The 27,785-nt window shown below is 41.2% G+C and overlaps 1 protein-coding gene across 1 annotated transcript; it reads left to right on the top strand.

Moving 5' to 3' along the window:
- The first annotated feature begins 90 nt into the window (after positions 1-90).
- On the top strand, positions 91-27,785 carry abhd12 (abhydrolase domain containing 12, lysophospholipase). The gene is made up of 14 exons (XM_060879371.1): positions 91-230; positions 925-1,066; positions 16,287-16,408; positions 17,441-17,546; positions 18,447-18,566; positions 18,820-18,850; positions 19,192-19,237; positions 19,397-19,526; positions 20,434-20,471; positions 21,224-21,303; positions 21,680-21,762; positions 23,178-23,256; positions 24,671-24,798; positions 25,165-27,785. The coding sequence occupies exons 2-14, from the start codon at positions 927-929 to the stop codon at positions 25,196-25,198; spliced, it is 1,137 nt and encodes a 378-aa protein (XP_060735354.1). The 5' UTR covers positions 91-230; positions 925-926; the 3' UTR covers positions 25,199-27,785.

The raw sequence follows: 27,785 nt of genomic DNA on the forward strand, positions 1-27,785 counted from the left end.
GTCCCAAACCGCGTCATGTTTTAAATCTAGTGCACTAGATAGTGATCACCAGCCGTTATCCCGTGTCAAGTGTAGGGCACCAGTGTAAAGCACTAGTGTAGTGAACCACTGCTAACTTAACGCTGCCGTAGGAACGAGTCTGTGACAGAAAGTGTCGTGTGGAAACAAATAATAGTGCAACTTGTTGGACTTTAAAAGTTCCCACGAACTCGACACAAAATGAGAACCAGGTTTGTTTTCTCTGAGGTTTAATTTCTGACATTTTAACTTTCTTAATATAACTTGATGCTAAATCCGTTCTAGTTGTGCTGTTAAATAAAGATAAACATCAGAGAATCGACTCAGTTGGTTCACACACTGTTCTTACGGATTCACTAAAGAACTTAAACGTTAAGCGTGTTATCTAGCCGCATTTCCTAGATGCGTTTTCCCCACCTGTATTCGTATAGAATCCTTGTACCACGGTACCTGGGGGCTGTTGCCGCAAAACGAGTGGGTTAACAATACCTCACATCGCTACGTTACCATTTCCAAGATGGCTGCCGCAAGTAGTCTCTGATTAGCTCTCTCTGGAAGAGGGTTATAGGTTGCCTTCTCCTATTGGTTGTTCATTAAGCGTGGGGACAAAAGTTGCGCGCCGTTGATTGGCTGTCCGGAAAAGGTCGCACGGATCAGCTGCTCGCTGCAGATATAACACTTTGTGAAAACAATGTAGAAGTGCTGAAGACACACAGACACACACACAGACACACACACACACACACAGACAGGATAAAACAAACCGCTGTCATACGTGTGCGAAGCTTCAGATCAGCATCTCCACCTGTCTTTATTCATACACACGCAGGCTGCTGTGTCTTTATCATAGGATCTCATCTCTTTTGATCTTTTCCGCATCTGGTCACCTGGTGTGTTTATATACAGCGATGAGAAGGAGGAATAACTCGCCTTCTGACGAGCACCAAAGCTCAGATGCAAGCACGCTTCTGAACCAGGGGACGGATGTGAAAGACAAGGCAGAGGCTGGCAGAGACACGGACAAAGTCATGGGGCGGAAATGCAGAAGGTAACAAACGCAGAACATCAAACCAAATCTTATTTTATTTGTCACACACACACACACACACACACACACACACACACACACACACACACACACACACAGAGTAAGACATGCAGTGAAGTGCTTTTTGTATCTGTCCGGTCTTCAAACATTAAAGGAATGCAATTAGGGATTAAAAAATATAACCAAAAGGAAATAGATAAATAAAAAAGTATAAACTATATAAAAACTATATGAAAATATATGTGAAAAATAAATGAAAAATAATGTATATACATAAAAACAGCAAGTTTGGATCTAGATCTAGATCTGGACCTAGTACTGGATCTCTCCTCTTCCCTTCACTGTTTTTTCTGCACAACCTTTTTGGCACCGACACTTTAACTCTGGACTTGCACAGCACAGTACCACTTTATACACTTTATACACACCGCACATGGACGCTTTAAGGACAATAATTAAAACCATACGTATTTATGTATATGTATATACATTATTTTTCACTTATATTTTCATATTTTATATAGTTTCTTTTTATATAGTTTATACGTCTTTTTATTTATTTATATACCTCCTTTTGGTTATATATTTTTTTTTTATCCCAAATTGCATTCCTTATGTTTGAATACCAGACAGATGCAAAAAGCATTTCACTGCATGTCGTACTTTGTATGATAGAATAAAATCTGAGTCGATTTGAAAAATGTATGGTTTTTAATGAGTGTCCTTAAAGTGTCCATGTGCAGTATGGTGTGTATAACGTGTATAAAGTGGCACTGTGCTGTGCAAGTCCAGAGCGAGTGCCAAAAAGTCCAAAAGTGAGGATGGAGAGAGAGGTCCAGTACCAGATCCTGGATGTTTCCTGGTTTAAACTCCGAATGGCCTGCAGGATGAAGCTTCTCCTCTTTCTCTCTGTGTTTGCTTTCAAGGAGCGGAAGCGTTTCCCTGAACTCAACAAAGAAAAGAGTCCGTTGTCAGGATGGTTGAGATCCTTTACAATCTTCCTGTACAATCTTCCACGTCAGTGCGGTGCCACGTGTAGGAGCCTTATAAAGGGTCGTGATGCTGATTAACATGTCGCTTCATGTCACAACTTTTCATCAGTCAGTAATGAACTAATCAGCTATTTCAATCCTCCAGTGAAGTCAGGATCAGCAAGTTTGCGTCTTAATCAATTCATGCACATGCTGCCAGAGTCTAGCTGATAAAGATGGTTGATTTTCAATAAAGGGATCAGAAGTCAGCACTTTGATGACTTGGTAATCTTATTTATCTCAGCAAATCAATTTTTCAGTAGCTTTAAAGCACAAATATTTTGACTTAAGACGGAACGATTGATGTATCTCTGATGCGATGGTACGTTTACGTTGTGCATCGTACCTGAAAGATGCGAATAGGAGCATATAGTGATTCGATACCAGGTTAGATTATTAACACTGGATTATTATCAGACTAGACGTTTTTTCTGATTCTGCACTTATCGATAGAAAGCCACCATCGCATCTTAGTAACTGGAGTGTCGTATAACTTAGTAACAGGAGACGAGACGAGAGAACAGCTGGTACATCTTATCGTATTAAAAAATGGAAAAATCGGCATTAATGCTTCCTTCCGTCTGAAGAGTAGAGTTTTACAGATGGGCTGAAACTGGGCTAAAATATTTGCCAATTGATTGACTTTGTCATCATGTGTAACATTTTGTTTATAGTGCTAAGAAATAGGTAATAATCTTAAACCTATTTATTTCTCTTTCTCGTAAAAGCATTTAAGTGGCTAACTAGCTTGCGTTAGATAGTTACGTTATTTTAGTTTCGGCTTTTTAGCTGAGTCATTTAGGATTCTGGATCTTATACATTTATTATTTGTCCAGCCCATGAGTCAGATAACTAACTTTGTGCTAAGAGAAGGCTGCTTTAAATTGAACTACTTGGCTTGTTTATGCATTAATCAGCCTTTGTATTATAGCCTCTAATCTGTCTTTAAATAGATCTCACAGGACATGAGTGCTGTGAAAGATTAACAACAAACACACTCTGTTTGCGTCAGGTTTGATCAGCAGTAGAACGTCTTTATATTCTCTAAAATAAAATCCCCTTAACCACACAGACCACATCATCCTGCAGAGTCAGAGACTGAACACCGGAGTGCTTTCTCTCCTATATGGCTTACTTTTATCTCATCAATCAATTATCAAGACCTTTCTGAATTAAAGTGGGTGTTTAAAGTAAAGAAACACTCACTTCTGAACGGTCGTGGCGTACTAGGACCGAAACGCAACCCTTCTTAACACTATTCCTCAAAACTGCTTGGTCTCGTGACCTTTGTTTTGCAGACTGTGCTTTTTTTATTTGTGTGTTTGTTAGCTTTGTTTAACCTGATGAGTGCTGATGTAGCCTTATTAAGAAGTTCTGAAAAGGTTTTACGTGTGCATAAGCGGTCTGGAAGCTTGACGTCATTCCAAATATCCAGAACACATAAGTTTTCTACAGCACTACAATTCTGGCTCGGTTTGCATCTTTCCTCTCAGTTTAACAAATATGATAATCCACTTATAATAACTCCCTTTCTAAACTGTACCTCATGTCCATAACTTTCTCATTTTAAATGTGGTGCTCTATAGATCACTTAAAAGAAGACATAGACCACTTCACCCCCACCCAAGCGCAAGGTGTGAGTGAGATCGCCGTGTCCTCACCTGATGGACAACCACACTGATGGATAAAAACAACAGGGTTCGATTCAAATAGACTAAACACTGCACATCTTAATGGACTCCTAATTGCCTCAGTTAATGAAATTTTCTGTTGGTGGTTTTGAAATTAATAGTTTGGAAGACAATCATCGAAATAGGAGAGATCTAGTTTTCCTCAGTAATAGAGAAGACTCTCATTCTCATGTAGCTGTGTGTGAGGGGGAAAGAAAAATGCTTTCTCTTGTAGAGAGTGTGTGTGAGAGAAAGAGAGAGAGAGAGAGAGAGTGTGTGTGTGTGTGTGTGAGAGAGAGAGAAGGAGAGATGGGGGGAAAAAAGAAAGAGAAAGAGAATACAGAAAAAAAGGAGGGAAAGGGTGAAAAAAGAGAGAGAGTGTTTCTATTTTTGTTGTAGAGGATAAAAGAGAGAAAGCATGCAAGCTTGACCGTGGATCTTTTTTCCGCCCTGGCAATATGGCCGTCTGAGCTCAGCATGCAGACTCTGCACAATCAGCAGAAACACTCTGACTACAGAAGTACAGACATTTCTCCCTGCTTATCTGAGAGAAAAGAAGCTCGTGCCACAGTTTCTCTTCATGTTCTCTTCAAGCTGATTACACAGTTTCATGACTCACTGCTCTGACCCCACAGCCCATGTTCCTTTATTCAGCGTTATCAAAAGGTTCTTCTTCCACAGTAGGCAGTGATTAAAGCTGACTGCAGGATCGGTGTGTCATGATTCACAGTGGAGCAGAAGGGTGGCTCACTTTAGGACCTGTTCTACCAACACTTGCACCGGGAACCCCCCCCCTTTCTACCCACTTTGGATTAATGTTATTCTATAGCTGTCGGTGATGCTAGGGGCAAAGAATCCTCTCTGCTGGTCACTACTACTGTAGGCATTTCTTGTAGCTGGTTGCCATTATTTTTACTGATAGTTCTAGGCTAGTGCTACATGATTACTCACACACAACATACAGTAGCTAGTCACAGAATGTGTCCCATCCAGTTCACCTTAAATCGGGTATATTTCTTGAGGGGAAAAAAACCCCCACAAAATGCTGGTATCAGCACTGTGAGTGTCGATGTCTGGTTCAGAAACTGCAAGTAGAAACAAATAAGGAAAACCTTGAGGCTTCTTACCATTTGTCTCTCATATAATCAATCAAAACACTTATCATTTGAGCCACACTCGCTTGAAATTTCAAGGAAAGGGGATTCATGATGACATAACGTCCATGTTATCTGGCGTTCCTCTCCTTCAGTGGTGTATATTTATTTTAGATAAATCCTGAATGTAGTCACAGTCCAACAGGAGACAAGTGAACAAGTCCAAGTGGTGTATGCTAAACAATAAAGTGGTGACTCATAATGTTTATCTCTTGTATTTGGACTTGGGATCGTGCTTCAGTACAGATTTTTATTTCAAAGCAGCTTCGTTATTTTATTTTGAATTGAAAATTTTGAAATAATCGAAAGGTTGTCACGTGTTTTTAGTGTAGACACTAATAATGAAAGACACTGAGAATCTTCTTCCTCTTCTTTTGCATAAAGCTAGGTGAAAACCGGTTGGTTACTTTAAATCATTTGTAGACTCAAACATAGCACAGATTTGCGTTCACACTAGGCTACAATAAGAATTCAGTTTATTTGCTGCAATGATGCAAAGCCAAGGATTCTGTGATTTATACGTTTAGTTACAGTGGTGAACTAATCACATATTTACCATTATCAGAGTTATTTTATTTCTTATCAGGTTCTTACAGTCTTTAGGTAAACTGTTTCAGCTTTGAGCTTAAAGTAGCATTTACTGTAGGATCATTACAGGCTGCAGAAAGGTAAAGAAAACTCTGCTTTATGAGATAACAACCGAGTTAGGAATTTACATTTATTCATTCATTCATTCATTCATTCATCTTCTACCGCTTATCCGAACTACCTCGGGTCACGGGGAGCCTGTGCCTATCTCAGGCGTCATCGGGCATCAAGGCAGGATACACCCTGGACGGAGTGCCAACCCATCACAGGGCACACACACACTCTCATTCACTCACGCACTCACACACTAGGGACAATTTTCCAGAGATGCCAATCAACCTACCATGCATGTCTTTGGACCGGGGGAGGAAACCGGAGTACCCGGAGGAAACCCCCGAGGCACGGGGAGAACATGCAAACTTCACACACACAAGGAGGCGGGAATCGAGCCCCGACCCTGGAGGTGTGAGGCGAACGTGCTAACCACGAAGCCACCGTGCCCCCCTAATTTACATTATTATTTTATTGAAATATATATGACATTTCTTTCTGTTTAATTAAAGCATTTTATACTTGAAGAATCCTAAATCAAAAGGACAGTAAATTTTGATTAATATTCAAGTATGATTTTAGGGCCCTAATGTATAGGCTAGATATTAAGATGATGGCTAATAGCTAATAAAGATCGGTGAAGTGCCGTATTAGTGTCACCGTATCTTAGTCGCTGTAGTGTAAATTCTTACCTTAATGCACAACCACGGTTTCACGTCTGAACCGAAACACAAGCCGTGTGTTATTCTGTACCCAAAGCTGCTGTAACCAAACCCGCTGTCATTATTCACAAAAGGTCCCGGTGCGAAGTATCGACACACGGCAGTTCACTTCAACCCAGGGCAATTCAGGAAACTGAACCTCAGACTGCTTGTGCCAGCTGTCTCTAAGGGTGTACTGTGATCGGGAAATAGTAATAGCATTTACATCAGCTTGTTTCTAGGCATAGTAAGTGAACGTGAAATATGATGCACAAGATTATAGTCTAGAATCTGTACTTTTAGATGATGTTTTCCTGAACTTTACTTTGATTATGCGTTCTAAATGCTATTTCATTCCTGTTTACTGAGCTGATAATGTTCGTTATACCTCAAATCTGATTGGTCAGAAGCTGCTGATTAATTTTCTGACAGCGGTTCTGACCGTAGCTTCAGCTGTAAGTCACAGGTTTATGTTAAGGAATACATTCCACAGAGACTAACACATTTTTTTCCTCATTGTGGAACAAACTATGTTTTGTTTTTTTTTAATTTGTGTATTTTACTTTCCAATTCAGTACAATGACTCCGCTGTCCTTTGTCATATGACAGCTACCGTTCAGATGAGCTTCCTTTTGAGACAGTGTTTTTGAACTGCTGCTCCTGCTCCATCACAGGGCAGAGTAACACACTCTGAGGAAGGTGTTATCTGCCCTTTTATTACATACCTGAGCTCACAGATGCTCGTGATTGGCTTGTGTTGTGGTGACTGAGAGAATTAATACCATTTTAGTGAATTAATACCATCAGAAGCTAAAAAAAGATTTAATGAACCAATAAAGATTTGTTATAGATTTTCCACAGCTGTGTTCAACTCTGCATTCAAAATGCTAATCATAAAACAGCAATCAACTTGGACATTTATTTGCTAAGGCAGATCTTGTGACCTCAACTCCACATCATTTGAGTATCATGCAAAAACGTGCGATAAACTTTTTTTCCCCCACCAAATGGGCCAGCTGACATGAAAATCTGGAATGACTGACAGTTTAGACAGAGATAAGTGTCTAAAATGCCAGCTGCTAGTCAGCTATTTTAGTCAAAGTTGAATTTCCTGCACACTTCCTTATTAACTGATAGTTGCCACTAAGCGTGTGTGTGTGTGTGTCTCTGTGTCTGTGTGTGTCTCTGTGTGTGTCTCTGTGTGTGTCTCTGTGTAGTCTCTGTGTAGTCTCTGTGTAGTCTCTGTGTAGTCTCTGTGTGTGTGTGTGTGTGTGTGTGTGTGTGTGTGTGTGTGTGTGGAGTGATTTGTCAAAGTTCTAATATTAAGTAGCATGAATTTCAGTGAAATGGCACACATTAAGAGTTTTTATATACGTATTTTTCTCTAATAAAAACAAAGAAAGAAATGTTTTATGCCTGTATTAATTACAGTATTACAACCTACATCAGAAGTAGGCCGTATAGTGTGCTGTCAGAGATGAACTGGTATAGGACACCAGAGACAATCATCTCAAATTGTCTGAATTTCCCTAAACGACGAGAATCTGATGTGATACTGAAAGTCACAGAGCCTTTGTCTGTCAGAATATTTCATCATCTGTAAAACTTCCACATTGTCTTTCAAACATATCTGTAAAGCTTTTTTTTCTTCAACATAGAGAATGTAGTAAAATGTTTCTTACTCAGATTCTTACTATTATTGTACTCTTATGATCTCTTTGCTTCGCTTTGCTACTTTGCATGCAGATTCTAGAGCAAAAAAATAAAATAGTTGTAGCTTTTTGTTTCTGCATTTGTAAGGACACGAAGCTCTTCAGCGCTGCACACTGAGTCACCCTCCTTCTCCCCGGAGTGAACTCCAGCCCTGTGAGACGTCTCCAATGATACAGATTTAGCATCTTATTTCAGTTCTTCCTGTTCCTCATGAGGATGGGTCTTTATAGCTCATGCAACGAGCCTTAACAATGAGTGTTGCCTTTGTAAAAAAGCTGTAGGAAGGAGTAAAAGATGAGTGTAGATAGCATGTCAAGTGTATAAATACGTATTATAAGTGTACTGTTTTATATTTAAAATTGGCATTAAAATACTCAAGGTCATTTTGCTTCATAAAATGGGTGCAAGCGTACAAAGTGTGTATGTATGAAGACTCTTAACTCTTCACTTCAGTACAGCAAAGTCACCAGCTGTCTTTAAATGACAGGTGAAGACCTACCTGTCCTGCCTCACACACAGCTAGTGTTTATGGAGATGAGTGTTTGCTATAAGCTGGGATTCATTTTCACATTACATCGTCTTCAGCACATGCACATAAAGAAGATTCTCGAAATGAAAATACTAATCATTTCCAATTTTATTTTTAACACTGGCTGCTAATAGCTAATGTGATGAAAAGGGAGGAACAGAGGAAGATCAGAGGATGTTAAAGGTGTCCTAAAGGGTTCTGAGCCAGTGGGGTGGTCATTCGTGTCGTGTGTGTGTGTGTGTGTGGGACTGGATTCGTTACTATCATGGCGAGTCAGAACACTAACTCACTCAGGCATATCTGTCAAAACAGATCCAGACGTGTGCATTGAGCTATAAGGCCATACTCACACAACGGGGCAAATCTGATTTATTTTATTTTAATCTCTTTTTTAGACTCGCAATGCAAAGTACAAGTAAAAATCGATCTGTCTGCTAATTGTCATTTCAAGCATTTACAGCTGGTACAGTACACAGTGAAATGAAACATTACTCTAGGACCATGATGCTACACACGACTACACAAGACAGAACTAAAACAAGACCGTAGGTACAGTAAAGAACTGTACAACATCGAGAAGTAAACGCTTCTAGTGTGGAATAAAGTAAAAAAAAAATACAAACATAACATATTAGTTATAGAGGTGATCCATAAGGTATTTTGTTTACAGTCCTTCTAGCATAGTGTTTTACAGTGTTTACAAGAAGGAATGTTTTTCAACTGTGTGTGTGTGCAGGTGTCTGTGGGTATCTGTGTGTGTGTGTTTGTGTGTGTGTGTGTGTGTGTGTGTCTGTCTGAGATCATTCCTCTTTAGAATGTCAGATATGCAAACTGTTCAGATTTGACCTGTCAAGAGAAACCAAGAGACAGACACTTTTTTGAGTAGCACCGTGCAATCCAAGCTACGGATAGTTCTTTGTTTGCAATGTCCAGGAAATAATACAACCAGTGTGACCAAGCTAAAGAGTGTTGAGATCGCCAATGTAAAGGTGATTCTGGTTGGAGTCGTTTAGCTTGGAGGTGCTCACTGCTGCTGGGGATTGTTCTGCACGAACAGCCTGGACACTCGTAGCACAGTGAAGCTGCTGTTGTGGCGCTGCTTTTGATGGCTTTGGCAAGAAGGAATTAGTGTTAAATCAACAGTAAACTTAGAATTTATACAGATTTCTAGGTTTTTTAAAACCTTCTGGTTACACGGCCCCACGTGACTATACACAGTTTATTACGTAGGACATACAGACTTTATTAATAATCACACACTCTGGTGACACCCAGACGATGATGAGCTGGTTCCTCTAAAAGTCTCTTCCTCATAACATTCATTCATTCATTCATTCATCTTCTACCGCTTATCCGAACTACCACGGGTCACGGGGAGCCTGTGCCTATCTCAGGCGTCATCGGGCATCAAGGCAGGATACACCCTGGATGGAGTGGGCACACACACACACACACACACACACACACACACACACACTCATTCACTCACACACTCACACACTACGGACAATTTTCCAGAGATGCCAATCAACCTACTATGCATGTCTTTGGACCGGGGGAGGAATCCGGAGTACCCAGAGGAAACCCCCGAGGCACAGGGAGAACATGCAAACTCCGCACACACAAGGTGGAGGCGGGAATCGAACCCCGACCCTGTGAGGCGAACGTGCTAACCACTAAGCCACCGTGACCCCCTCCTCATAACATCTCAGGGAATTTTTCCTTGTCACCGTCACTTGCTTGTTAGGGATAAATCATTAATATTCTACATTCTTATATTTCTCTAAAGCTTTTTGAGACAATGTCTGTTTTTAAAACACACTACACAAATAGAATTAAATAAAGATTTGGTGAGAGAGTGAATGTGGTTGTGCTTTGCGGAAGTGTCCTGGAGCTGTACTGCTCTTATGTGGACTCCTAGCTGTATTGATGGACTTCTGTCTGTCTGCTGTGAGAAGTGCAAGAGATATTTATTAGCTGATAGAAGCTCAGCTAATAATACTAGCTCTTAATTACAGCACATGCAGCACCATCAGTGAACATTAATAACGACAGAGTCATTTTTAACATTATATGTCTTCATAGTTTAATGAACCTCTCATGTACAACTCCACTTTGTTCTCTAATTTTGTCTTATCTCTAGTCTGTCGAAGTCTGTAGAATTTATTTATTCGCTATCGGTATCTCAGACTGTTCTGAAGCAACCAGATCTGCATTAAATGTCTTTAAAACGGAAATTCCTCATGCCGTCCTGTTCCTGGAGGAACGAGGACACTTGTCATGCTTTCTCACCACTGATGATGACTACGGTCTGACGAGACCGACAGCATTATTTAGCCCCATTATCTCTCCATTCTAACTCCACTCTTTTGTCTTTCCTGGCTGCGTAACCCGTGTTTCCAGTCTCAAGCTGCAGACTTGAAAGATTTCTCACTATTCCACATGACAATGTGTCAAGGTGTGGTCTGAAAACTGATGAAATCATTCACGGGTATTGTGTAATATATGTGAGTGAATGTGCTCCCAGAGATAACAAGACCTCTATATAAGGTTTCATTCAGTTCTTTTGAAACTAAACACAACATTTCACAGTATGTTTATCACTACATCAGTGCTAATGTTGTTGAGAGATTTCTTTCTGTCTCGGACTGTACGTTACATGTAAACAGGCATCATGTGTTGTCTTTTTTTTTTTCTCCCAAAATGCGTTTAGAGGAGAAACTAAAAGCTAAAAGATAGACTGAGCACATGGTGTTCAGTCAAAGTACAAATGAGAGACAACAGATGACATATGTTTAGTTTTGTTTTGAAGGGATCAGTTCTGACTTTTCTATTCAGTAGGTTTGATATTCAGTAGTAGTGCAGCATAAAATGAAGCAAGGTGAGCATTACAGAAATAAGAAAATAAATGAAAAAAAAAACAATAGAAATGAACCAGATCTGTAAAGTTCGTCGCGACAAACTTTGATGTTGGCTTTGACGAGGCAAGTATTCGCAAAGGTTGGTACTTTTTGGAGGCGAGTGGACATAAGGGTCAGTGTTACTTTTGGAGGCAAGTGGACAGAAAGATAGGGTGCCAAAACATTTGGAGGCAAGTGGAGACGAGCATGTGACATCATCCAAATACTCCTGAGGAAGTTCCCCTCATTGTTTTGAGTGTTTTGATATGTAACATGTCCATGTTGTAAAAAGTTTTTTGATTTTACATATTTTGGGGGCGGGGCTGCAGAAAACCGGAAGGCCAGTCGGTACACCAGTTTAAAAGTTTGTTCAGAGTATCACCCTAAAGGAGCCGAGTTTGGTGTAGATAGTTCAAAAGCTTGCAGAGTTATAAACCTCCAAAGTTTATAATGGGAGTCTATGGGGAAAAAAGGCCACTTTGAGACCCGGTACCGGAAGTACCGGTACTCGGATCGCTTAGAAAAGTCATAGCAACAAACTTCAGACCAGCGTCTACAACATATCTGAATTTGGTGCATGTGGCTCGAAAGCCCTAGGCCGGATTACATTTTATAAATTTTTGTTTAAGCTGAAATAGGAAAACAGAATGTTGGCTTCTACAAAGCTACATAATAAAATGATGCTTCCTATCTGTCTAGGTGTGTGTGTGTGTGATAGTCTGCACCGCATTCATTTTATTATGGTGCTGTAACTCCATGATGTAATGTTTTGTCATTGCTCAACCTGACAGTTTCATAGATGTTAGATTTTTGCCTCCCAGCTAATATCCCAATCAGCCATGTCTATATCTAGGACATTGTTTTATTTGGACTTGCTCCTCAGTGTGCTGCTGTGCAGACTAAGATGCAGGCTGCAGCAGTGATGTGTTTATTGGTTCCAGTGTTCCAGTCCAGCAGCATATATATATATATATATATATATATATATATATATATATATATATATATATATATATATATATATATATATATATATATAATATATATATTTTTACACATGTCTGTCCGTGCATGTGTGTGTGTGTGTGTGTATGTGAGAGTCTGTCAGTGTATGTGTGTGTGTGAGAGAGTCTGTCCGTGTGTGTGTGTGTGAGAGAGTCTGTCCGTGTGTGTGTGTGAGAGTCTGTCCGTGTGTGTGTGTGAGAGAGTCTGTCCGTGTGTGTGTGTGTGTGTGTGAGAGTCTGTCCGTGTGTGTGTGTGTGTGTGTGTGTGTGTGAGAGAGTCTGTCCGTGTGTGTGTGTGAGAGTCTGTCCGTGTGTGTGTGTGTGTGTGTGTGAGAGAGAGTCTGTCCGTGTGTGTGTGAGAGTCTGTCCGTGTGTGTGTGAGAGTCTGTCCGTGTGTGTGTGTGTGTGTGTGTGTGTGTGTGTGTGTGTGTGTGTGAGAGAGAGTCTGTCCGTGTGTGAGAGAGAGTCTGTCCGTGTGTGTGTGAGAGTCTGTCCGTGTGTGTGTGAGAGAGTCTGTCCGTGTGTGTGTGTGTGAGAGTCTGTCCGTGTGTGTGTGTGAGTCTGTCCGTGTGTGTGTGAGAGTCTGTCCGTGTGTGTGTGTGTGAGAGAGTCTGTCCGTGTGTGTGTTTGTGTGTGTGAGAGTCTGTCCGTGTGTGTGTGTGAGAGTCTGTCCGTGTATGTGTGTGTGTGAGAGTCTGTCCGTGTGTGTGTGTGTGTGTGTGAGAGAGTCTGTCCGTGTGTGTGTGTGTGTGTGTGTGTGTGTGAGAGAGAGTCAGTCCGTGTGTGTGTGTGTGTGAGAGAGAGAGTCTGTCCGTGTGTGTGAGAGAGAGAGTCTGTCCGTGTGTGTGTGTGTGTGTGTGTGTGTGTGTGTGTGAGAGAGTGTCTGTCCGTGTGTGTGTGTGTGTGTGTGAGAGAGTGTCTGTCCGTGTGTGTGTGTGTGTAAGAGAGTCTGTCCGTGTGTGTGTGTGTGTGTGTGTGTGTGTGTGTGTGAGAGAGAGAGTGTCTGTCCGTGTGTGTGTGTGTGAGAGAGTCTGTTCATCTGTGTGTGTCCGAGTGTGTGTGTGTGTGAGAGAGTCTGTCCGTGTGTGTGAGAGAGTCTGTTCATCTGTGTGTGTCCGAGTGTGTGTGTGTGTGTGTGAGAGAGTCTGTCCGTGTGTGTGTGTGAGAGAGTCTGTTCATCTGTGTGTGTCCGAGTGTGTGTGTGTGTGTGAGAGTCTGTCCGTGTGTGTGTGTGAGAGTCTGTCCGTGTGTGTGTGTGAGAGTCTGTCCGTGTATGTGTGTGTGTGTGTGTGTGTGTGAGAGAGTCTGTCCGTGTGTGTGTGTGTGTGAGAGAGAGTCTGTCCGTGTGTGTGAGAGAGTCTGGCCGTGTGTGTGAGAGAGTCTGTCCGTGTGTGTGAGAGAGTCTGTCCGTGTGTGTGAGTGTGTGAGAGTCTGTCCGTGTGTGTGAGTGTGTGAGAGTCTGTCCGTGTGTGTGTGTGAGAGAGTCTGTCCGTGTGTGTGTGTGTGTGTGTGTGTGTGTGTGTGAGAGAGTCTGTCCGTGTGTGTGTGTAAGAGAGTCTGTCCGTGTGTGTGTGTGTGTGTGTGTGTGTGAGAGAGAGTCAGTCCGTGTGTGTGTGTGTGTGAGAGAGAGAGTCTGTCCGTGTGTGTGAGAGAGAGAGTCTGTCCGTGTGTGTGTGTGTGTGTGTGTGTGTGTGTGTGTGTGAGAGAGTGTCTGTCCGTGTGTGTGTGTGTGTGTGAGAGAGTGTCTGTCCGTGTGTGTGTGTGTGTAAGAGAGTCTGTCCGTGTGTGTGTGTGTGTGTGTGTGTGTGTGTGTGTGTGAGAGAGAGTGTCTGTCCGTGTGTGTGTGTGTGAGAGAGAGTCTGTTCATCTGTGTGTGTCCGAGTGTGTGTGTGTGTGTGAGAGAGTCTGTCCGTGTGTGTGTGAGAGAGTCTGTTCATCTGTGTGTGTCCGAGTGTGTGTGTGTGAGAGAGAGTCTGTCTGTGTGTGTGTGTGAGAGAGTCTGTTCATCTGTGTGTGTCCGAGTGTGTGTGTGTGTGTGTGAGAGAGTCTGTCCGTGTGTGTGTGTGTGAGAGAGTCTGTTCATCTGTGTGTGTCCGAGTGTGTGTGTGTGTGTGTGAGAGAGTCTGTTCATCTGTGTGTGTCCGAGTGTGTGTGTGTGTGTCCGAGTGTGTGTGTTCACATCAGTGTTGAAATTGATGGAGGAGTTTTGTGATGTGTCAACATCAGTGTTATTAAACCATGATACAGACTTGGTGTATAAACAGTACACTTTACAAGGTCGTTTAGCTGTTTGCTGAGGTCACCCTTCCAGGTCACATGATCAGAGGGCTGGGTTTCAATATAATCATTTATAAACTTCACTAAACACTCAGCTCTTTTAGGGGTTTTCTCACACAACTTGCAGCTACAAAGTGACCAGAGATCTTCCATTTTCATTGAGCGCTGTCTGCTTTCAGGGCCATGAGCAGCCTCGACTGTGGGTGATGAGATCTGAGCGTGTCTTATGTAGTGAGTTAGTAAAGTGACTACTAATGGGAGTGAAGACTAGTGAATTTTACACAAACCCCAAATCCTCCTCCAGAAAATGTCATTTTAGTAGCAAGAAAACTGATTTGTCATTTCTACCAACTGATAAACGTTACTATGGCAACCAGTAGTAAGAACAGCTACCGATGACTTCACAGTGCAGCGACTGGTGATTAGTGTGAACGTAGATTTAGAGCAACACAAATAGTATTTATATACACACACATTCACACACACACACACACACACACTGTTCATGTACACAGTGTAGAGACAGCAGTATTTCAGTACTTAATTTAATTCTCGTTATTCAATAGAGTGAATAAAGAGTGTTGTATACGGGGCTTTATTATATTACTATACACACACACACTCTACTGTTTTACTAACAAACACGTAGCTTAGCCTAAAGCAACAAAAACGAGTGTTTAGTTTGGTGAAAATGAGAGTAATGTCTAAATTAAATTCAGTTGTAGTGTAAAATGAGAGCGAAGTTCTAAAGTCGGGATCATGATAAATAAAAAATAAATAAATAAATTCACACATACTTATCTAATGTGTGTGTCTTTTTATACGTGTGTGTCTGTGTGTGCGCTTGTGTCTGGCAAGTTGGAAATCTATATAATCAGGAAGTGTGCAGTAACTGATCCTGTCTAGTGAGAGCTGAGAACAGAAACTGACTCTTCTGACCTCATGACCGATGCAGTCTCCTTCATGTGATCTCTCTCTCTTTCTGTCTTTCTCTCTTTCATTCCTGCACGTACATGATTCATTCTTTCGCTGCCCTCTTCTTTCCCTCTATCTATTTCCTCTTATCATAAATTTATGACATTTTATTCTACAGAGGTGTGTGTGTGTGTGTGAAGCATGATATTATTTTGTGCTTTATCTTGGCATAAAACTCTCACTCTTCTTCTACCGCTTATCCGAACTACCTCGGGTCACGGGGAGCCTGTGCCTATCTCAGGCGTCATCGGGCATCAAGGCAGGATACACCCTGGACGGAGTGCCAACCCATCACAGGGCACACACACACACTCTCATTCACTCACGCAATCACACACTAGGGACAATTTTTCCAGAGATGCCAATCAACCTACCATGCATGTCTTTGGACCGGGGGAGGAAACCGGAGTACCCGGAGGAAACCCCCGAGGCACGGGGAGAACATGCAAACTCCACACACACAAGGTGGAGGCGGGAATCGAACCCCGACCCTGGAGGTGTGAGGCGAACGTGCTAACCACTAAGCCACCGTGCCCCCCATAAATATCATTGACAATGTCAAATAAAAATATACATTACATATATATATATATATATAACAAATCTGTGTGTGTGTGTGATTTGCAGGAGTGGTTTGATGTGGAGGTTGAGGAGGATCTTCCTCTGGGTTTTGGGGATCTACGTTGCTATTCCATTCATCATCAAGCTCTGTCCTTCCATCCAGGCCAAGCTGGTCTTTTTAAACTTTGGTGAGTAATTATTCATTCCAAAGCAGCCATTACATAATGCTAAATTTCTAATTAAATGAACTTCCATTTGCAGTTTTTCATTCCTTAACAGATGATGACATCGCTTATTTTAGGAAAGGGATAAAAAAAAACAAAAAAAAAACAGAGATGTGTCATTTTAAACAGCTTGTGAAATTCATCCGTTTAGGAATCTTTCACATAAGAAATGTAAGATAAAACATCTTAAAAAAAAATCAAATACAACTTAGCAAAAGCACAGATTTATGATCCTCGTGATTGTTGTAGGCTATGAATTAATTAGTGAAAGCATCTTGAATGACTTCCTCATGATGTGATTATGTACGAGGAAGAAACACAACACACCTTTAGGTGAGATTCTAGATGTCTACATGTAACCCTTTAACGTGAATTGTGTCGTATTTTCTTCATGAGTTTCTGATCACATCAACACATTATTAATGGGAGATGTGGCAACCCGGTTGTTAAGGTGCTGGACTACCGATCAGAAGGTTGTGAGCTTGAATCCCAGGTCCACTACTGTCCTGCCACTGCCAGGCCCCTGAGCAAGGCCCTTAACTGTCAGTTGCACAGATGTATGAAATGACAGAAAAATCAAGTGCCATAAATGTTAATAGTTTTCTTTAAAAAAAACTGTTGTATAGAAATCGGGACTTGTCTTCTGCCACTGGGGGATTTATCCACTTCTGACTAGTCTGCTGTGGTAAATCTATCATCTACACCACCGTTCTGATTCTGTTTAGGATTCTGCTTAATTCATTGGGTGAAAAAAAAAAAAAAACAAGAAATAAAAAGTACGTGATTGTGTAAAGCAATCAATCTTGCTGATGTGGCCTAGAGAGAGAGAGAGAGAGAGAGAGGGTGTGTGTGTGTGTGTGTCTTTGTGAAAGCCTAGGACATGTGATTGTCTTTCACGCGACTAATTTGTCAGTTTGACGTAGTGAGAAAGCAGAACTGATAACCTGTTTGTTTACCACAGTGTTGAGCTTTAAACTCTTTCTGTGTTTTTTTCAGTGAGGGTGCCGTATTTTATCGATCTTAAGAAGCCACTGGATCAAGGCCTGAACCACACACACAACTTCTACCTTCAGCCAGAGGAAGATGTTGATATCGGAGTGTGGTAAGAGCTTCATCATGTACACTGTGGGGAGATGAAGAGGAGGATAATGATTTTTTTTTTTTTATAGCTGTGCACGATATTAGTGGTTAGTCATTAACACGTTATTATTATTATATTGATATCACAGAATATGCAAAAGTCACCGCAGCAAAACACACTTGAAATGTGGACACTAAATAATCTGATTTCTTAGTTTTCTGTGTGTTCTCTGATAAATCATGTAAGCCTTAATTAAGATTTTATCTTGAATAAATCATTAAGATTATATGATTTATCAGAATGTTAAATATTTAATCTTTGTGTAGACATCTTTTCTTTTTTTATAAAGGTTTTCAAATAAAAGCACTAAGACTGACCACCTGTGTGTGCTTGTATATGCTTGTGCGTGCTTTTGTGTGTTTGTGTGTGCTTGTGCGTATGTGTGTGCTTGTGCGTATGTGTGAAAGTGTAACCTCTGTGTGAAAGCGTAAGACTATGATAACTTGTGCGACTCTTAAAGTGTGACCTACTTTTCAGTACGTCACCGTAATTGTTTTAATGTTGCACTACGAGCAGAATTTAGTGTTTCTAAATTTCTCTTTCTCTCTCTCTCTCTTTTTCTCTCTTTCTCTCTCTCTCTTTTTCTCTCTTTCTCTCTCTCTCTTTTTCTCTCTTTCTCTCTCTCTCTCTGTCTCTCTGTCTCCCTCTCTCTCTGTCTCTCTCTCTTTCTCTGTCTCCCTCTCTCTCTCTCTCTCTCTCTGTCTCTCTCTCTCGCTCTCTCTCTCTCTCTCTCTCTCTCTCTCTCTCTCTCTCTGTCTCTCTCTCTCTGTCTCTCTGTCTCTCTCTCTCTGTCTCTCTCTCTTTGTCTCTCTCTCTTTCTTTCTCTCTCTCTCTCTCTCTCTCTCTCTCTCTCTCTCTCAGGCACACAGTACCAGCCCTGCTGTGGAAGGAGGCGCAGGGAAAAGAAGGAAACTGGTACGAAAACAAACTCCAGTCCTCTCACCCAGTCATGCTCTATCTGCATGGCAATGCAGGGACCAGGTACGCATACACACACACACACACACACACACACACACACACACACACACTTGTCATGTTCTCTGTGCGAGCTTCCAGTGAAATTCAGCTAATTAATCACCTAAATCTAACACTAACCTTAATTTCATTAACCAAAATCACACAAAAAGGAAAAATAGCCAAATGTCCACACAAGGTGATCTTGATATTCCTGTCCTTTTGAGGACATTCGTGTGTGTGTAATGTTGTTGTTGCCTCATTCCCTGTGTTTCAGAGGAGGAGACCACAGAGTGCAGCTCTATAAGGTAAAACACACGACACACTCACACCACCATCTGCACCTCAGTACTGTGAACCCAGTCGTGTGTGTGTGTGTGTGTGTGTGTGTAAAACATTTCCTAAAACTTTAAGATGTGTTTTTACGGTGTTTTAGCTATTAGTGTCTTATTTCTTTTTAGGAAGTGGGAAAAAAATCAGTGAAATCAATTAATCTTCAGCCACTGTTGACGTGAACAGTGTAGACTATTTCAACATCCTTTTCATTGCGCTTCAGTATTTAATTATATGAGGAAACATGGGCTCGGTGAAATGATTTGAATCTTAATTTATACAGAATAAATTACACTCACTCTCTGCTCTCTTTCAGGTCCTTAGTTCATTAGGCTACCATGTAGTCACGTTCGATTATAGAGGTAAGTCTTTTCTTTTATTCGGCAATGTGTTTCAATGTGTAAAATGAAATAAAGATTATAGTGAGAGAGCCTATGAACGTATACAGAGACCTTGCAGATAAGACCATTATTATGCAATGTGTGTGTGTGTGTGTGTGTGTGTGTGTGTGTACGCATCAGGTTGGGGGGATTCAGAAGGCAGCCCTTCTGAGAGAGGGATGACGCAGGATGCTCTCTTCCTCTACCAGTGGCTGAAACAGCGGATCGGTAACACTCCGCTCTACATCTGGGGCCACTCTCTAGGAACCGGGTGAGTCTCACTTTTCTGTTGAAGACCTACAATATTGTTTCAGCAGATCACACCAAAACTGGCGTTCATTCCATCTGAAATATTTCCCCATGCCAGCACAAATAAATCATTCTAAGAATACACTTAAGCTGAAACCCTGTTAGAGAAGCATCAGTACAACAAGAAGTCACTAGCAACAAAAAGTCTTTGTATTTATTGCTTGGTAAAGAAGTGGTTTGTGGTTTCAGTCTTAGCTTGAACAAAGCCAGAGGATGTTTTTTTTACACTCCTTTAGATTGTGTTCAGATTACAGGTCTCAGAGAGTCTCTTATAAGCCATAATGTTATGGTTCTTTATAACTATTCTGAAAAGGATCGACTCCAAGATCAGTACAAGCACTGACTATTTTAACATTACTCACAGTTTATTCATTCTTAAGTTTGTTTGTTTACGTTTTGAAGAACCAGTTATCGATGTGCCTTTCAGTTTTTTTTGTTCAAGTTGCATACTTTTATTTCTTCTTAGCTACAGTTTCCTCATAGATCATTACTTCCAAAAGCAAGACCCCTAATGTCAACATCAGATACCGATGTCTCGGCTAATCGGTCACGTTTCATAAAGGGGACAACTGGTGGATATAACAGTACATAACAGTACATAAACGTTTCAATGGAAGCATATTATACATACACATTGTGAACTAAATGTATCTAATATTAATCTTGAATTTTCTATTCTATTAATCTTTATTTTATTCCTTATATTAACCTGTTGTTCTATGTTTATGTTCTGAAATGCTGCTTTGAGACAATGTCAATTGTAAAAAGCGCCATACAAATAAACTTGAATTGAATTGAATATTAGAAGGAGAAATCTGAGAGTGAGCTTGTGAATGATGTGTGTATTTAATTCTGTTTTTTTTCCCCAGAGTGGCCACTAACTTAGCCAGGCGTCTGTGTGACAGAGGTGAGTGTGTGCATATGTGATCAAACTAACTGTAAGTCGGTCTAAAGGCCATTTGACTTCCCATGTTGCAGACTAGAGTTTAATGGACATTCTGGATAAAGATACTAATTTAGCTGATCGATATCACTTTTTGGGGGGCACGGTGGCTTAGTGGTTAGCACGTTCGCCTCACACCTCCAGGGTTGGGGGTTCGATTCCCGCCTCCACCTTGTGTGTGTGGAGTTTGCATGTTCTCCCCGTGCCTCGGAGGTTTCCTCCGGGTACATCGGTTTTCTCCGCCGGTCCAAAGACATGCATGGTAGGTTGATTGGCATCTCTGGAAAATTGTCTGTAGTGTGTGATTGCGTGAGTGAATGAGAGTGTGTGTGTGTGTGCCCTGTGATGGGTTGGCACTCCGTCCAGGGTGTATCCTGCCTTGATGCCCGATGACGCCTGTGATAGGCACAGGCTCCCCGTGACCCGAGGTAGTTCGGATAAGCGGTAGAAGATGAGTGAGTGAGTGAGTGAGATCACTTTTGCGTGCAACGTTTGTATTGTTAGTTTTCAGGTCAGACATTTTCTCCAATTCGTGAGGAGACAAAACTTCCTTAAATTTGTGAGGAGAAAATCTTGATGAATTATGAACGTCTGCCCACATTTACTAATTTACTAATGCATATAAAGCTCTCATTTGTACCCTGAGGGTGGCTTATTTGTGGTGCGCTAGACTAATGGGTTCATTGTGAAGCTGTGCTTTCCTGCTGCGTTTACAGGAACGCCACCTGACGCTGTTATCCTGGAGTCTCCTTTTACCAACATCAGGGAAGAAGCCAAGAGCCACCCTTTCTCCATGGTGAGGGCATTACATACAAGAGGCTGCAAGAAATATAGATAGATAGATAGTCATGGATGAATATTTAAAAACCATCTCCACATGTCTGAACTACATTATTAGAATCTAAAATGCCCTTTTGGTCCCATGTCCTACATGCTATAACTTTTGCCTTGAAAAGCATGCAGTACCAACACCTCAGTCTCAGCAGCCTTTGTCATATGACAGATAATAAAATCACTAGTCATTGTGATCTGCTTAATTGTAGTGCTTAGACGGATCCATGAAGAAACGTCACATGGATTTAGCTTGTATTTTATACTGTACTCATGTATATAAGAGAAACCAATTGTATTAATAATTGGCTTTGAATGTACTGTATGCTGTAACGTTGCAGGTTTACAGATATCTGCCAGGCTTTGACTGGTTCTTTTTGGACTCAATCGCTGCCAACGACATCCGATTTCCCAGCGACGAGAAGTAAGTGTTTCTGCGTGTGTCCAGAATAATACAGCTGGAGTCTCTCATCTTGTTAACCAGATGAGGATAAGGTTATCTTTTGAGTTTGAGTCTTTGAGTTCCTCTCAAGGTTTCTTCCTCGAATCTGCTTTGAGACAATGTCCGTTGTTAAAATAAAATGTAATTTAATTGAAATGAATTTATTGAGCTTATATTCTTTCCCAGGCTGCTGTTTATTAATATAAATGTAGCTGACTAATTCTTGGCTTTTACTTCACTGACCAGTGTTATTTATAGTCTGTGTAATGTTCTGCATTAGGAGCAAGAGAGCTGACTCATGCTGTTACACAGAACACACACACACACACACACACACACACACACACACACACACACACACACACACACACACACACAGAGAGAGCTTTTGCAAAGGCGTTGCAGCAGAAACCTGAGCTTTTTGTTGCCATGTGACGGTGTATTGGTATATACAGGTTGCACAGTATAAGAATAGGAGAGCGTTGGCTGAGAAACTGCTAAACAAAAGCTCACTCTGTATTTATTCCTCATCAGGTTTCGTATTTACTCCATGCATATAGATCCGCACACGTGTACACTACACCTCACACTGCTCTGTTATTCAGTACTCTAAAGAAATCTGATTAAAAAAACCCAACATTTTTAAATGGAAAATCGGGAGTCTCAGTGTTTTTTGTTTTTTTTCCCCTCAGTTTTCCATGTGTTATTAGCACTTATATGTGTTATTAGCACTTATATGTGTTATTAGCACTTATATGTGTTATTAGCACTTATATGTGTTATTAGCACTTGTGTGTTATTAGCACTTACGTGTGTTATTAGCACTTATGTGTGTTATTAGCACTTATGTGTGTTATTAGCACTTATGTGTGTTATTAGCACTTATGTGTTATTAGCACTTATGTGTGTTATTAGCACTTGTGTGTTATTAGCACTTATGTGTGTTATTAGCACTTGTGTGTGTTGTTAGCACTTGTGTGTGTTGTTAGCACTTGTGTGTGTTGTTAGCACTTGTGTGTGTTATTAGCACTTGTATGTGTTATTAGCACTTGTGTGTGTTATTAGCACTTGTGTGTGTTATTAGCACTTTAAAAATATATGTCTAATATCTTGAAGTATCTGAGCAGCAGTAAATCATCACCACTTCCTGTTGTGGAAGGCTGTGATTGTCACTTTTGGCGCAGATTAAAGTAAACATTATGGCCGGTAATGAAATTACATTTTTTGGTGACAAACCTGTTTATATGAGAGGAATCATCCCTGATATCCAAATATGTTTAAGCAGTTCCACCAGTTCAGTGCTTTGACCTCTGGCATGACCCTTACATGACCCTTCAGTTCAATAAGTACATTTATATTTCTTTTTAAAGAAATGTACTCTCTTCTGCCCCCTGCAGTGTGAATCACATCTCCTGTCCAATCCTGATTCTCCATGCTGAAGACGATCCTGTCGTCCCTTTCCACTTGGGGAAAAAGGTGAGAGACGATCCTATTAACACACTTGTATTTTTATTTTATCCAGTTATTAACAGAGCTGGGATTTTTTTTAAATATGTTCAGTTGTTACATTCTTATGGAATGTGTGTCTGTGTGTGTGTGCTCGTGTCTGTGTGTGTGTCTGTGTGCGCCCATGTCTGTGTGTGCTCGTGTCTGTGTGTGTGTCTGTGTGCGCCCGTGTCTATGTGTGCTCGTGTCTGTGTGTGCGCCCGTGTCTGTGTGTGCGCCCGTGTCTGTGTGTGCGCCCGTGTCTGTGTGTGCGCCCGTGTCTGTGTGTGCGCCCGTGTCTGTGTGTGCGCCCGTGTCTGTGTGTGCGCCCGTGTCTGTGTGTGCGCCCGTGTCTGTGTGTGCGCCCGCGCCCGTGTCTGTGTGTGCGCCCGTGTCTGTGTGTGCGCCCGTGTCTGTGTGTGCGCCCGTGTCTGTGTGTGCGCCCGTGTCTGTGTGTGCGCCCGTGTCTATGTGTGCTCGTGTCTGTGTGTGCGCCCGTGTCTGTGTGTGCGCCCGTGTCTGTGTGTGCGCCCGTGTCTGTGTGTGCGCCCGTGTCTGTGTGTGCGCCCGTGTCTGTGTGTGCGCCCGCGCCCGTGTCTGTGTGTGCGCCCGTGTCTGTGTGTGCGCCCGTGTCTGTGTGTGCGCCCGCGCCCGTGTCTGAGTGTGTAAGTGCGCCCGTGTCTGAGTGTGTGCGTGCGCCCGTGGGTGTGTGCGTGCGCCCGTGTCTGTGTGTGTGCGCCCGTGTCTGTGTGTGTGAGGGCCTCTGTCTGTGTGTGTGTGTGCCCCTTTCTGTGTGTGTGTGTGTGTGTGCCCCTTTCTGTGTGTGTGAGTGTGTGTATGTGCCTCTGTCTGTCTGCCCCTGTCTGTGTGTGTGTGTGCCCCTTTCTGTGTGTGTGAGTGTGTGTATGTGCCTCTGTCTGTCTGCCCCTGTCTGTGTGTGTGTGTGTGTGTGTATGTGCCTCTGTCTGTCTGCCCCTGTCTGTGTGTGTGTGTGTGTGTGCCCCTTTCTGTGTGTGTGTGTGTGTGTGTGCCTCTGTCTGTGTGTGTGTGTGCCCCTTTCTGTGTGTGTGAGTGTGTGTATGTGCCTCTGTCTGTCTGCCCCTGTCTGTGTGTGTGCCCCTTTCTGTGTGTGAGTGTGTGTATGTGCCTCTGTCTGTCTGCCCCTGTCTGTGTGTGTGTGTGTGTGCCCCTTTCTGTGTGAGTGTGTGTATGTGCCTCTGTGTTTGTGTGTGCCCGTATGTGTGCCCACGTACGTGTGCCCGTGTGTGTGTGTGTGTGTGTGAGTGTGTGTGTATGTAAGCTCGCCCTCAGTAGTCTGTATATAACATGTTAACTGCACTTTTGATGCTTCCTGCTGATAGTTTTCTCCTTCTAATGACCTTTTTCCTCTTTTCCTCTCCTTCAGCTCTACACTGTAGCGTCTCAGTCTAAGAGCCTGAACGGACACAAGGTGCAGTTTATTCCGTTTCCCAGCAGTCAAGGCTACAGGCACAAGTTCATCTACCGCAGTCCTCAGCTGCCTGACATACTCGGGTAAGTGCCTGAGACGGACAGACAGACAGACGCACAGAGAGAGACAGACAGACAGAAAGTGAGAAAGACAGAGAGAGACAGAAATCAGTCAGAAATCAGTCTTACTTCAGTCAGAGATTTACACCAAGCAGCTGTTGAAAGACTGAAGGTGTACAAGACCGATGGATGAAATGAAGGAAGCTGCTGATGGATAGAGGGATATAAAAATAAAAAAAAACACAATAAACATTGTGGGTAGATGGATGGATAGAATTCTTAGATATAGAATAGAAATAGAAAGGATGGATGGATGAAAAGAATAAAAGTTCTGGGAAAAGGCAATGTTTACAGTCCCCTCTCTCTCTCTCTCTCTCTCTCTCTCTTTAGTGATTTTCTCAGCACGACTCATCCACACGTATAGCTGCAAGCTTCTACCAGATTACCCTTAACCCCCTCTCACACACACACACACACACTCTCACACACACAATATGCACCTGTGCATTCCGTACTCCACTAAATCACCTGAAGACCAGAGAACGGCAAGCGAGACGAAGAGATGAACAGAGGAATGGAGGAAAGGCAGCTTGAGCACAACATATGCAAAGAAATATGCAAACCTGAACAGAAACTGGATGCGTGTCAGAGACACACTGCACATTAGCGTAGAAGCTCGTGAGATCGCATGTGATGTATCTGATGATGTCGTCATTCCTCTCTGCAGCAGCTGCTACTCTACTGAAATAATCACAAGTAGAGCTTTATTGGACCTTTTATCCATTTAGTGTCAACTTTACTCATGTGAGATTTAAAGTCAATACATTTTTTTTTATTAATAATTCTAAAAAAAAAAAAAATTATTAATTCCACCATGATGCAGAATTAAAGAAATAATAATAATTCTTTAATTTCTTTAATTCTGCGTCATGGTGGAATTAATAATTTTTTTATTAATAATTCTAAAAAAAATAATTATTAATTCCACCATGATGCAGAATTAAAGAAATAATAATAATTTTTAAAAATGGACTCCTTCTTTTTCAGATTGCTAGTGATGACAATCTCAGAATTATAAACATTTAACTCGTTTAAACACAACAGACATTAAGGTCACAACCTTCAGTCTTATTCCCTCTTATCCCTTATAACATGTTTTTGTTTTGTTTTTTACATTTAATTTTATTACAATCTCCCTTCACACATAACAGACATGAAGTTAGTAAAAGTTTGACCTTCATTTTGGACTGAAATGAGATGTTTATTTCATCTCCTATAATGAACTTATATTCTATTATATTTACTGGATGGAATTATGAGACCCTACAGAACTTTTACAAATATCTAAACCAGTCGTATTAATAGTTATATATCGATCTGTGTGTGTATACATCTGAATACATCGTTATCGTGACGTTCACAGAAAAATATCAGACTTGAGACATCAGTCACATGGAAATTCGCACTATACGGATATATAAAAGTGTTGCACTATAAATAAATAACTACATACAAATAAAATAATCCACTGAGTTTTTAAATTAGCCTTTAAACTTTGTCAATACAAGCCTGTGTATTTCATTAGCTAGCTGTGAGTTACTAAGGTAAGCCATACACTCGCTTTACTGAGCTCAAACGTCTCCTGGACTGTGCGGCAATAATGTACTGTACTGGTTTATAACCACAGTGATAACTATTATAGGTCTAGGCTACATAAAGTCTGCGTTATGAGCCGTTGGTCAACATGATGTTCTGAATGTATTTTGGTTTTTGAGGTGTAATCCGTGCATTGAGAGGTTACGGGGGTTAAAAAAAATCCCTGGATTATAACAAGCAATGATTAAAAAAGTATTTATCGTATGTGATGTGGATCGTCAGGTGGTTAGCTAACATGCTATTATCATTAAATGTTCCTGACTTCCTGTGAGTTTGGATTTGTTAGCCGTGTTAGCGTTTCTGTACCAGTTGGTATCGTTAAAGATCAGACTCAAAGGTTACATAACGTCGGCTGAAAGACTGAAGTGAGAACATGAAGGTGACCGTATCGAAGTATGCGTGTTCTAAGGAAGTGTGTGTGTGTGCGTTCCTGCGCATGTGCGATGTTAGCATTAGCTTTACTAGTCTCTGAGTACATGTTTTCAAAGAGTGTCCCCTAGACTAGGTCCGTGTCCTCTACACATTACATAGCATCCCCAAAGCTAAACTTCTTGTTATTCTAATCGTTGTCTGTTCTGTATTTAGCTCATGGCCTGCTTGCTACAACGCTAATTAGAGGCTAATGAGAAAAGACAACACACAAATCTGTAAAGAAACATGACCCCTGGGCTTTATTCTGCATAAAAAATATCAAGCATTCCGTTTTATTCCACAAACATTTCTGTGTTAAAATTGACGTTTTCTCCTAACGCATCATGGGAATTGCAACCCAGATCATATCACAAGAACCATCAAAAACAGTCAAGTTCAATAGATTTTTATGAATTCTTTCATTCAGAACTCAGAACATTTCTCAGTGTGATTATCTAGTGGACTGTTTTGTTTTTTTTTTTCTTTCCCTAATTGTGTGACCAAAGCTTTGAACAAATCATCTGAAACTTTTTTTTTTTTTTTTTTACTTGTTTTGGTATCAGACGCATGTTATATACTTACTAAAACCTAGAAAACTTTTTTCTTGCCTGTAATTTATATTAACATTATATAGAGAAAGACTGAGCTACTGACCTCTCTGTTCAAATTCCCTTCAGCTGCCTTCGTCTAAGACCAAACACACGATTTCAGCATAGTTTCAATCTGTTTTAAATACTTTTATGAATTTGTCTTATTTGCAAACGGTTACTAGGGTTTTTTTGTTTTGTTTGTTTGTTTTTTGTGAAGTAGCATGTGGTTTACAGTTTTTTTTTCTTTTGTTTGTTTTTTTTAAGCTGCTAAAACTTACTTTACTACTGGACACATCAAGACTGTACAGTCTCTCTGTTTGTTTGTACATAATAAAGGATTGAATTCAAAGCTGA

The sequence above is a fragment of the Tachysurus vachellii genome, chromosome 10 (assembly GCF_030014155.1).
Source record: "Tachysurus vachellii isolate PV-2020 chromosome 10, HZAU_Pvac_v1, whole genome shotgun sequence".
NCBI classification, from domain to species: Eukaryota; Metazoa; Chordata; class Actinopteri; order Siluriformes; family Bagridae; genus Tachysurus; species Tachysurus vachellii.

Coding starts and splice junctions, on each gene's coding strand:
- abhd12 (XM_060879371.1), top strand. CDS start 927: ATGAGAAGGAGGAATAACTCGCCTTCTGACGAGCACCAAAGCTCAGAT. Junction 19,527..20,433: donor GGCCACTCTCTAGGAACCGG/GTGAGTCTCACT, acceptor TTTTTTCCCCAG/AGTGGCCACTAACTTAGCCA. Junction 21,304..21,679: donor AGAGCCACCCTTTCTCCATG/GTGAGGGCATTA, acceptor GTAACGTTGCAG/GTTTACAGATATCTGCCAGG.